Here is a 12,311-nt window from a genome sequence, read left to right as displayed (position 1 = left end):
TCCCGCTCTCCCTGGAGCTCTGCTGGAGCTGCAGTTTGGGATCCCAGCCCCTCTCTCCCGAAGAGCGGCTCGGCCTTGGCGGCTCGGGGCAGGGACCGGGGCTGCGGGCCGGGGACAGCAGCGTTCCCTCGGGGGCCGCAGGTCCGCGGCCAGCGCCGGCTTCGGTCCCCGGGACCGGCACCCCGCAGCCTGCTCGGAGCCGCTCCCCCCCCGGCCGCCGCTGCCCGTCTGTCTGTCCGTCCGTCCGTCCGTCCGTCAAGTGGGGCGGGCGGCCGCGTCCCTCCGCGCTGTAAAAGTCGGCGTTGATGCGCGGCAGCCCCGGCGGAGCTGTCAGGCCTTATCTTTATTGGCTTTTCCCAGTCTCCGTCCAAGTTTAAGAGGGGCCCTTTTATCTCGGAGCCCAGCACTCCCCCTGTTTACACCGGCCGGCTCCGCCGCAGCTCTTCGTCGCGGAGCCCCCGCAGCCCCGACGGGACGGGGCAGAGAGACCGACCGGGCCGGGCTGCCCTCCCCGACGGGTACCGGAGGGGAGAAAGAACCGGGGCTGGGGGGCTGCGGCCACATCAGACATGAGGTGCCCTGGCCTCAGGCGGGAGCGCAGCCACGCGTGGGCGGCTCCCCCGCGGGGGCTGGGGCACAGCGGCTTCCCCCGGGTCCGGCGGTGTCACTTCCCAGTGTCGCCGCTCCAAGAACGACCACGGGCCGGGCCAGCAGGGCCTGGCCTCGCAGGTGGCTGGGCGAGGGGCAGGGGTTGGATGTGGCCCCCGGTGCCGCCAGCTAACGTTGCGCCTCTCTCCCCCAAGGAAATGCTCCAGGAGAAAAGCCTGTCTGAAACCGAGGAAGGGTTTCCAACAGCCCCCGCGCCCGGCCATGCGGACACCTCCGCCGGCTCCCCCGTCCTCGGCGTAGCCGGGGGCAGCACCACGCCGCTCAGCAGCCCGCAGCTCCCCGACCCCGAGCAGGTACGCTCCGTCCGGCCCTGCTGCGCCCTCTCCCCCGCCACCAGCCCGGCCCGCCACCGCCACCTCGCCCGGCGACGACGCCGAGAGGGATTGCGAGGAAAGATCATTTTTCTTCACTTTTCTTTTGGTTTTTTATTGTTATAATTTTATTTTCCCTGTCCATAGCAGGCCGGCCCGGGCCCGCCGTCCGTGCGCAGGTCGGTAAAGGGAGAATCCGAGCACCGAAAGCCGCGGCCGGCAGGGCCCGAGGCGAGGCGGAGCCGCCGCTGCTGCTCCCGGGGCTGCGGCCCGGCCGGGAATTCACCGGAGGTTTTCCATCCCGAAATAAATCCTGGCTTCTGTGCCTTCGCCCCACACGGCCGCGCCTCTGCGATGTCCCCGGCATCCCGCGGAACGCACAAAGCGCGGCCCTGGACGCGGATCCGTTGTCCCCGCGGCTGCTCCTGGCCCCGGTTTTTGGGAGGCTTAGGGCGAGTCTACCCCAATAGACTTTTTTTTTTTTCCCCTAGGAAAAAGAAAAAAAAAAATTACAGAAAAGTAATTTCCATTTAGCCGCAGTGTCCTGCCTGGTTGTGACAGTCTGCAATTAAAGCCGGCCTCCGTTTGTTTCTCTTATTTTTGGCAAAGGGCAGCGGAATTTCTGAGACTCCATCCTCCTCCCGCACAGGCTGGTGGCTTCGCCCGGAGCCTCGGCTGCAGCGCGGGCCCTGAGTGTCCCCAACCCCAGCCCTTCTCACAGGCTTTCTGCATCATTTCTTCCTCTTCTCATTATCTTTTTTTTTTTTTTTTTGCAGACAATAGAAAATATCAAAGTCTATCTCCATGAGAAAGAGCTATGGAAGAAATTCCATGAAGCTGGCACGGAAATGATAATAACCAAAGCAGGCAGGTTAGTGAAAATTCCCTGCAAACATGTATTGCTTCTGGTCTCTATGAAATATCCTGTTTACCAAGACTGGGTTTTGCAGAGCTGCCACAGTCAGTGGCATTTAAAAAATATTATTGTGATTGCAGATTTCAGTGAGATCATTTTTTCAATGTAAGCTGTACTTGTGTTTGACTGTGGCAGTTGGAATGTAGATGCTAGAAAATGTTGTGGAGTAGTTTGGAACGTTTAGTCCCGATTCTCTCTGGTAATGATTTTTTAAAAATTATTTTAAAATTAGGAAATAAGCATAATTGTAGATTTTTTTTCCCCCCACAAAGCAAACCCCCTTCCCTTTTCTGTGCCGGGCACTAAGACCTGTGCTGGGATACTCTGCATCAAAGTTTAGCAGTACGAAGGTTCTTTTAATCTCAAAACTGAAAGAGAAATGGGTGTCATTTCTGGGTTAAAAAAAAAATCTGTTTTCCCTTGGAAACAAATAATTATTTTTATCAAATCAGAGCCCCCTGAGCGTGCACACCCAGGGAGGGACACCAGAACCTCGCAGAGGCTTCAGCTGCCCAGAGAACTCAGCCCTGCATCTGCTCAGGGTTCCTGTCCTGCCCGGGCTGCTCTGGTGGGAGATGGCAGAATTAATGTCAGAAAATTAAGAATCAGAATTAAACCTCAGACCATCATCGGCTCAGGAACCAGATAATTACCTAGAAAATTAGCCGGGTGTCACTGCGGGCACCAAAGTATCTGCCCTTGGCTTCTGCGGCAGCGGGCTCACCTCGCTGCTGCTGGGAAGGAAAAATTGAGGCATTAACATTTAATTCCAGCACATCCGAGTGCTTCTGCCGTGCCCTGTAATTGCTTGTTTTACACTGTGCTAGCGAGACACTCGAATAACAGGGAGAAAACCGAGAAAAAACCCCCACAAATAATTTGTGTGCCGTTTTTATTTCTCTGTGGTCTCTGATCCTTCGTGCAGGGCAACCGGGGGTTCTCATGGAGTGTCTGTGACTTTTCTCCCCTGTTTGCTGCTCAAACTGTGAGACACAGAACCCAGCCCTCGGCATTGGATTTTTGGGATTGATGAGAGGTTTCCCTCTGCTCTCCTCCGTCCCGGCAGTGCTGCTCGGTGTAGGGAAGCTGGACTCTAATAATCAAGATATTCCCATTATTCCCCCAGGGGAGGGGGTGTATGTCCCGGGAATCTTCCGTTGATTTGCTTTGTGGCTGTTTATGGAGTGATGGTGCAGGTAACTCTGTCCTTTTCACACTTTATTTTGGAGTATAAAATCTCAGGGCTTGTTCTGCAGCTGATGGGAAGAGCCGGGTTGGTTTGGATGGGTCTGTTCCCTAAGTCAGCTCAGATGAGGGGATCAAGACCTCAGATATTTCACTCTTAATTTATAGTATCTGAGTGTGTCTGTGCGGAGACGTGTAATATCTGTACCAAATTCTAGACCCTAAGCATCCCAAACGTGTGTGTTATCTCTCGGTAAGACTTAACGTGGCTCGTTTAAACAGCTCCATATGGACAGGGCTCAGTCCCACATTCCTTGTCCGGTGGAGCTGGCAGTGCACCTTTCAGGAGGTGGGATGGGGGGTGGACCACAAGATGTACAAAAATTTGGGTTTTTTTAAAGTTATTTAAGAGCCAAATTCTCCATTTGCGAAATTCAGTGCAGCGCCATCGAGCTAAATTTTTTTTTTTTATAAGCAGTTTTGAATTTTAAAAATAATTAAAGAAGGGGCTGAAGTCCTGATGAATAAGACGGAACAAAAGAACCTTTTTTTTTTTTTTTTCACTGGTTTCAGCTGCAAATGATGTCAAAATTCAGGACGAGGGTTTTTATCGGTGTTTTTAGCAGCGAGGCACAGCCCCGGAGCCCCCGCAGCGGGACCGCAGCCCCGGCGCCGCCGATGCCGGGACCCGCCTCGGTCCCCTCGGCCCGGCCCGGGCTCTGCCGCAGCACCGACAGCAAAAATACACAAAATAATTAACATAAGAAGTGCCGAAAAATCGAACAGCTTAAATCCCGTGGTGCCTTGAGTTTGGGTTCGTAGCGATGCCACTCGTGGCCGTGCTGAGGGCAGGGCAGCCCACGAGCCGCGATCTGCTGCTAATCCCCATGCAAAGGACAAAAGGAAAATTATTACTCCATGCAGATTTTATTTTACCCAAGCTATTTAAATAGAGAGTCGCAATAATAAACCTCCTCTTGAGCCAATTAAAAAAACGATGGTTAATGGAGATTTGTGTGCACTTGCATTTAGCATTGGGGGGGTGTGGAGAGAGGGAAAGCGGCTAATTGCAGGCACTAATCAGGACTCTAATCCCCCTCCCAGCAGGCACAGAGATGCCCCTGAATGCCGTTAGTTGAAATCACTTAAATGTAGGTCTGTCTGACCTCAAGGGGCACAAACGAAAAGAAATGGAAGCCTGATTTTTAAATTTCAAACAACAACAAAAAAGTGACTTTAATGACAAGTTCACTCAATGGAGAGGAAATGTAAAGCTCAGCGGAAGCGTTAATTCCATGGCAATGGTGTAAAATAGCTTTTTTGTATAAACAAGGCAAATATTGATAACTTACTTGGGGGGGAAAGGGGGAGTCATTTGTTTCGTTCTTTGTAGAGCTCCACAGAACGAGCCAACTATAAATTATCGAGAATTTAGGGCTGAGAATTACTTTAGGGGATTATTACTCCCTCTTAGGACTGATCTGTAGGAGATATTAGGAGAACACAGCAAGCTCAGCATTGAACTAGAAATCGTGTTGTTGCCAAGAAAGTTTGATTTATAAAGTGGAAACATCTTTAAAATGCACTTGCTATCTTTTTAATGTCCGACTGCTTCATTGTGGGAGGGGAAAGAAAAGAGATTATTTTATATTAAAAGGATCATCAAAAGATAAAAAGTTTATGTTAGCAAAGTTCCCTGAACTTTGGAGAAAAGCGCTGGGATCCCTCAGAGCGCCCGTGGCAGCGCCCGCAGGATGGGCGCCGGCTCCACCACCCAGAGCCTTCCTCTCCTTCCTCCACTTTGAGGTTTGCTCTAATCACAGATTTCTCCTCCGGAAAATTATCTGGCGATGGTTTTAAAGGGCTGAATGTGCTCGGGGCAGGGATCACCCGTCCCCGGCGCTGCCCGGAGCGGAGGGAGCGAGAGGAGAGGCGGGCACGGGTGATCCCTTCGGGCACTGCCCGCAGCCAGGGGCGTTTTGCCGGGCAGGTTTTTCGGGAGGCAGAACGAATCCCGTTGTTTGAGCAGCCCCTCTCCGCTCCCTGTTCCCATCCCTGCTCACAGCGCGGCTTTCCAGGGATGGGGGAATGAATCCAGCGCCCACAGCGAGCTGGGACTGCCTGGTTCTGGAAATAATTGTTCACAAACCCTCCCGTGTGTGTGTGTGTTAAAACAAACAAAACCCCCTCCAAAACCAACCCAACCAACCAACAAACCCTTCACTCCCAAAAAATACTTAACCAAAAAATACCCTAAAAACCTCCACCACCGAAAAGTTGCAGTCGGTGAGACCAAATTAAATCAAATTAATCCAATCAATCTAGACGCTGACGGTGCATTGGAGGATGCAGCTGCACCTCTGGGTTCCTCCCCTCGGGCTGCCCTGCTGTGGGAGCATCGCTCTGGCTCTGTCGTGGCAGGGTGCACCTTTCCTGTGGGATCTGAGGAATTCCACACTTGGGAAATTGTACGAGGGGTGAGGAAAGCAGAAAGCAAATGAGGGACTTCATTGTAAATCTGGCTTTCCGATTTCATCCTCTTGCTTTTATGTGCTATTATTTCACAGAACAATTGTAGATTTTTTTTTTCTTTTTTTTTTGTAGCTCGTGGCAAACCATTCTTTGTGAAATCTCATCTTTCAGACTTTATTTCTGCTGGAAGTTAATCTTTGCTTCCACAGCTTTCCTGGCTCAGGGTTTCTTCTTTGTGTTTGATTATTTATTTAGCTGTTCCCTAGGTTTTTTTTCCAAGGTGCCAGTCTTTGCAGCATTGTAATTTCTATCCAGGTATTGCCAAGCAGAAACAATTTGATAAAGCTTTTGTTTCATCAGTAAAAAATGCCAGTTCACAGGATGTCTGGTCAGATTTTTGTGAACAGTTCCTGAAGAGAAAACAATATGTCATTTCTCTGTGGTAGCAGAACTGTCCCTGAGACATAACAGGAGGCTCAAGATACTGAATTTGAGTTTTGGCTGGAGTGCAGGATGTGCACAGGTACAAAGCCAGCTTTGGTCTCTATGGTAGCAGGTTTTAAGAAGCATATATAGGAAAATGCTGCAGAGGAAAAAATAGAATCAATAAAGCATCCTGCATGTATGGAAAGGATGCAAATCCCCTTTAGATCTTCGAGTTTCATTTTAAAAGTGGCTTATTTCAGTTTAAAACAAAAAATCTGTTCCCAATCAACTTTAGTAAACCAAAATAAAACTAGTTTTTAGAACATCAAGGTCTGAAGAAGTATAAATGCTTTGGCTAAGCTGGTGCAGCTTTCCTGTGTGAATAATCCTTTAAAAGTTAAATTTTCCATGGCTCTGTAGGGCATATGGATGCCCAGTTCTCATTACAATTAAAGGGAAATATTTGTCCAGAATCTTTTGAGGCAGTTACAAGAATTTTTGCTGATGGTTTTTGATCCAAAAGCAAACCTTAATATCCGAGATCAACGAAGGAATGTGAGCCGTCAATTTAAAACATAGAAATAAAATAGATATTTGAGGAATGCTTGATCTGCTCGTTCCTAAATTTGGGGTCCTGGAATTATCCTGTTCAGGCAAACTCCTGCTTTTATAGCAAAAAGCAGGAGTGGACTCCAATGGCTCTTGGCTGTGCTGCTGAAGTTGTCGACAGCTTTGGCAAGGGAGACAGGGCTTGTGCTCGCCGAGGAGGGCAGGGATGGGAGTTTGCTCCCTAATACACTTCAAGCAGCCATCCCTGCTTTTTAAAGACATGGGATGCTCACAGTTAAGGGTGTTCCCAAAGCTTCCCCTGCTCGTCTTTGTGCTGGCGCTGTGGCAGGGTGAGGGGAGGCTTTTCCCCAGCCCAGATCAGCTGGGGAAGGTCCCAAGCATTGCTGGGGCTCTGCTGCTGCCTCAGAGGCTCCTGGGCAGCGGGGCAGTGGCTGCAGCAGTGCCAAGGCTGTCTCAGCTGCTCCCTCAGCCCACGGCCGAGGGAGCTGGGCTGGAGAGGGAGCAAACCTGCCCTGAAATGCTGCTGGTGACCACGCTCTTGCCCAGGGTCTCTCTGAGGCACCTTTGTGCTGTGCTGCTGCCACCACCTCTCCCATCCTCCTGCACGCTGGGATTTTCTCTGCTCAATTCAGCTGCAGCAAAATGAAGGTCCAGAGAAGCAGCCCATGGCCAGGAGCCTGCCCGTGCCTCAAGTCACCATGGGGCAAAGAAAGGAAGTGTTTCTAGACCATGAAAGCGGCCATCCAGCTAGCCAAGTTCTCAAGTATGTGAGAAACAATGTTTTATTTAAAAATTAGATGTGCTAGCCAGAAGGAAAAAATACAACCTCGCCATTCCAAAATATAAAAATCCCTTAACTGTCTGACCTTCTCATCACTAGGTCATGGTCCTGCCACCAGATAAATCTCTCCTATCTGCCCATAGACTGAGAGTTCAATGTTGCTTGTGTTAGTGACAGTGAATTTGGGGCTGAAAAATGAACTACTGATGAGAACTCCTGTTGAACCTGTATTGTTTGTTATTCTGAGGCAAGGATCTGGCATGGGCTAATCCAGCACTTCAAAGTTAACTGCTCTTACTTTGTATACAGAGCGTCATAACGGAGTGGCGTGGGTGATAAGAGAAATAAGGGACTGAGGGTTAGGATACACTGGGAAAATGGGACCCTGTTGAAAAACTCTTTGATCTCTTTAAAGTATTTTCTGAAAGCAAGAATCTATCAAAAAGGAAATGCCATTTAAAAGGCTAAAAGAAACAGCTGACATCCCCAAATTTGTTTTAATCTACCCTGGAGAATATTGTTTTTGAAGATGCGTTAAGTCAGTGGAAGAAATACTTGTCAAAAGAAGGGAAATCAGAAAAAAACAAAGAAAGGTCATCAGAATGGAGACATAGTTCTTGAAGCCTCTGCACACCATTCTTTTCCCTTTTAACTATGAGGACAAGGAGAAGCATCCTCAAGCAGCTGTGGCCGGTTCTCCAGAAGAATGAGGAGGTGGTTGCTCAGCCACGACACATCTTGTTAGCCAAGATGTTGAGTGAGCAGTTGTTTTCTGATCCTTTCACAACCTGACCTGCCACAGGCAGCACAGCACGGGAGCTTCTGAAAATCCAGTCACTGCTTTATTTGAGCATCCCAAAAGCAAGGATTGTAAAATCTCTGTCTGTCTTTGGAAATCTTGGTCTTACTGTCTTAAAAAAGTAGAATTTCAGCTGCTGAGCTGCTGAAGTGCTCGGGGATGTTTTTACCCCCTTGAAAGGACAGAAGGAGGCACTCAGTACTATCTGAAGGACCATCCACACCTCAGGGACACGCAGTGAGCACCAATCCACATAAATCCATGAGCTTCAGAGAGCACTGACAGCCTTTGGTGGGGCATGGCTTGAGTTGCTCAGGTGTCCTGGTTCCATGCAGTTTTCTCTATGGAAATGTTTGAATTCCCTGTGCTGGTCAGAGACGTCCCTTCCCAGCTAATGCATCCTTACAGATGTCAGGAATGGTGTTGGCATCTGAGTGAAGGTCAGATTAAGTCCTGGTGAACAGGAGGGTGGTGAGGGTTTGTTGCTGATGTGTTGCAGCGTGGCACAGCACAGTCACTGCTCAGATGAGGGTTTGAGCTCCTCAATCAGCTCTGATTCTCTCCATTTGTCTGGTTTGCTGTCCCCTGCCCAAAAAGTAAGGTTTTGCTGGACGTGGGAGCTTTGCAGCCACCCATCTTTGCAGGATCAACCAGACCTGCTCATCTGGAGATTAAAACACGTGAGATGCTCACAAAGAGGCCAAGCCTGGAGAGCCTGAAAGGCTGGGAACTGCTGCCCCAGAGGAAAGCAAAGCTTTCCTCTTATCACTCACTTCCAAGTCCAACCAGCCAATTACACATCAATTAAACTTTGTTTGAACATAATAGAAGCTTTGGCTCCATGTCAGCAGCTGCTCCACGGTTAAGGGGATTGGATAGTAATAGTATAAATAAATAAACAAGAGATGCTTATTCTAACAGTTCATTTTAAAACAATTTGTGAATATCATGTAGAGATAAAATGTGCCTAGCATAAACTTAGCTAAGCAGTGACTGCTTCATTATCAGAACAAATAATTCACTAGCACATCATCTTTGAAGCTTGGGAGGCCAGTGGAATTGTGCTGCTTGTTTATTTTCCTGGCTTTTACTGTTTTTGCTACGTTTCATCTGCAGGGAAGGGTTTAGCTGGGGCGGTGGCAGTGCTGTGCCAAGCTCTGGTGATGCTGACCCTGCTCCCACTGCCCACGGTCCCCAGAGCCCCCCTGCCCTCCCCAGGGCATCACCCAGTGGCTGTGGGATTTCAGTGCCTTGTGGGGTGTCCTGCTCACAAAGGAGGCAACGCAGCCTTTTCACCATGATCGCTGTCTTTGAGGGTGCCTTTCTTTTGTGAACATAGAAATTGATTTAAGTTTTGCCCTGTGAGGGGCAGGGAGAGCTGCAGCCATGGCACAGCAGCCCTTTGTCCCTGCCAGGGCAGGGGTGGGACAGGAATGTGCCTGTCAGAGCCACTAAACCCTGCAGAGAGCTTTAAGGGGCACACGAGACCCTCAGGACAGGGCTGAGGAGCCTGGATGGTCCCTTCTGCTCCATCTGGAGCTGGAGGGAGGGAGAAATGAGTTTGAACATGCCTAAAACTGGAGTCCTGTCAATTCTGGTGTTTTGCAGAAGAGGCTGTTGGGGCTGGTGCTTGGCTGCTTGTGCCGAGTCCCTTGTGCATCACACGGGTGCTCCCAGGGCTGCTGGGTGGTCCCTGGGTGGGCAGGGGAGCTGTGGGGTGGGTGAGCCCTGCTGCCTCCACCTGAGGTGTGCTGCTGGGTTGGACACACACCTGCTGTGGCTTTCAAAAAAAAGGAGTGCAAATTGGAAGGAAATTGGCCCAGTGCTGGACATCCCCACCCCAGGGATGGTGTTGTCATTGGCACAGTCAGGGCATTTGCTGCAGCCCGCAGACACTGTGTCCAAACAGGTTTTGGGGCTGAACAAAAGGTGATGAAGCCAGGAATTGCTGCAATTAATCTGAGTATTGGTGGCTCAGACTTTGCCGGGGGGTTGATGTTGCTGTGCTGCACTTGTGCCCATCACTGAACCTCCCTGAGCTGCCCCGTTTGCCCAGGCAGGGCTGCAGCTGCCCTTGGCACAGGAGGTGCCCTGAGGATCAGATGTCACCTGCTTGCACTCGCTCCCCAGGAAGCCCCAAATTCCCAGTTTTTGTCCCCAGTTTCTGTCCAGCAATGCTCTCTCCCTGTTTGGCGCCGTGCGGGAAGGAGGGTGGATAAACCAAGAGATCTGCCCGGGTCTTGCTTCAGACCTCCCACCAACGCCAGGCTGAGCTTTCCCAGAGCTTGGCAAGACGCTGGCAAGTTTTATTGCAGCACTGGGTGATTCTTGTGCCTGTGCTGGTCCCCGAGCTATGGGGGATGAAGCAACCTATTGTCCAGGAGCTGGCCGGGGCAGAGCATCCTCGGCGGAGCCGCCCATCCGCCCGGCACTGGGCTGCCAGAGGGGCTGCTTGTGCAGAGCTGCTGCTCCTCGTGGCTCTGAGTAGCTCCATTGACCTGCAGTAAATTCGGGGAAGCAGGCAGGTTTTTGGCCCCTTCCCAGGGCTGACAGCGAGCTCTATAGAGCCACTGTAGGCACGGCCTCGCTCCCGGGCAGGGCTGGTGCAGCTCCACCGTGGTTTTCTGCTCCCTTCTTTCAAATGGGACATTTAATAAGGGCCAGGACATGATATTAGGTGCTGTCTCTTGGGTTTGTTTTTTTTTTTCTTTTTAATTCAATCTCTATGACTGCATTTCCTTGGCCCCAGCTCTCGGGTTTGTCATGCCTTCCCACCAGAAATGCACAACCCATGTTTGTATCGTATTGCAAAGAGATATTTACTAAATGAGCCTCTGCCAAGGGGTTGAGAAATATGTTTTCATTAAGAAAATTAAACTGACAAGTCCCTGGACAGCACATTAGTCGCATATTTTTTCTTTAAGGCCAAAATGCAGCAGCTAATAATAATGATGAAATGTCCATGCACAGCCAGATTACTAAAATCTACCCTGTGTTTTCCTGGAAAAGAATGCGGAGAGTTGGCAAACTTGGTTGTAGCTGGGTCTGTGGACTGCTGAGCACAATGCTACCACTGCGAGATAGTGAGTGGTTTGCAAGTTAAGCAACACCTTCAATCAGATGTGAGTCCCCATTTGTTATCCTTAAAGAATTTCAGCTGTATATATTATAGTAGTACTTTGGCTCTTTGTATTTATTTTAGAGGGCTATACTAAAGAACATTATAAACTCAGGCATGTCCATGCTATATGAACTCCATATGCTGAAGCTTAATTTTAAATGCCATTAAAAAAGCACTTAACATTTACAATATATCAGTTCAGCTACTTTAGCAGCTTGGATGTTCTACAGTAAATGAAATGATTGAGGGAAAAAGAAATTCAGAAGCTCAATGTTATAAAAATCCCCAATGCAGGTATGACAAACTGTCAAATTGTGTCCATCTCATTTCTGGTTTTTAATAATTTTCTCCTCTTTTTTTTCCTTTTTATTTTTTCTTTTTTGTTTCATTTTGAAATGCCATTTTAAGGCCTAATTAAAAAAAAAAATCTTGGCATTCAGATCGGATTCCTTATACAATTTTTTTCAATGTGTGAATTGGGCTGTGTATTCACAAATTGAAATGTCCTACTGTATTTACCCAGGTGCTTACCTGTAGGAGGACAAGGTTAAGAGGAGTGCAGAGTTTATGAATGAAAATCAAAGAGGGACATTGGTAAACCACCCCTTTTTAGTCCGGGCTAATTACATGGTAAACATCTGGAATTTATGCAGGGCGGTTAAAAGAGTCAATTGAAACGATTTTGAACAGGGCCCATTTTGTTGCCTTCTCCCCAAGCAGCGACAAAATGGTGCTGCAGACCTGGACCAGCTCAGGAAAAGAGGGATAAAGTGGGGGGACAAAGTGGCCTTGATGTCTGATGGAGAAATGACACCAGGATTTGGGCCCATCTTAATTCACGTAATTAGAACGAGCCCAGCATGTGGCAATTCTCATCCTCCATCCCCTTGTGCCGGCGGGAGGGAGAACTCTGTGTCCTGGCTGCAGGGCTGTGGTGAGCCAGCTTGCTCTATTGACTTGGGTGTTTTTACTGGATGAGGAGGAGGTGGGGAAGATGGAGCCAAGAAAATAGTTACTCTGAGGATGTGAAGTGCCTAATCCTGCAAATCCTGGCTGCTGAC

The 12,311-nt window shown here is 49.3% G+C and overlaps 1 protein-coding gene across 1 annotated transcript in view; it reads left to right on the top strand.

The window, feature by feature from the left end:
- The first annotated feature begins 417 nt into the window (after nucleotides 1–417).
- Nucleotides 418–12,311, top strand: part of TBX4 (T-box transcription factor 4) — a 32,872-nt gene continuing 20,978 nt past the window's right edge. Inside the window, exons 1-2 of the mRNA XM_063402843.1 lie at nucleotides 418–962; nucleotides 1,757–1,851. Coding sequence (XP_063258913.1) covers nucleotides 570–962; nucleotides 1,757–1,851 — 488 coding nt within the window. The 5' untranslated portion in view covers nucleotides 418–569. The remainder of the gene's footprint in view (nucleotides 963–1,756; nucleotides 1,852–12,311) is intronic.

Source organism: Prinia subflava, chromosome 8 (assembly GCF_021018805.1).
Source record: "Prinia subflava isolate CZ2003 ecotype Zambia chromosome 8, Cam_Psub_1.2, whole genome shotgun sequence".
Lineage (NCBI taxonomy): Eukaryota > Metazoa > Chordata > Aves > Passeriformes > Cisticolidae > Prinia > Prinia subflava.
The sequence above is the reverse complement of the archived record's forward strand: the minus strand, read 5'-3'. Positions and strand labels throughout refer to the sequence as shown.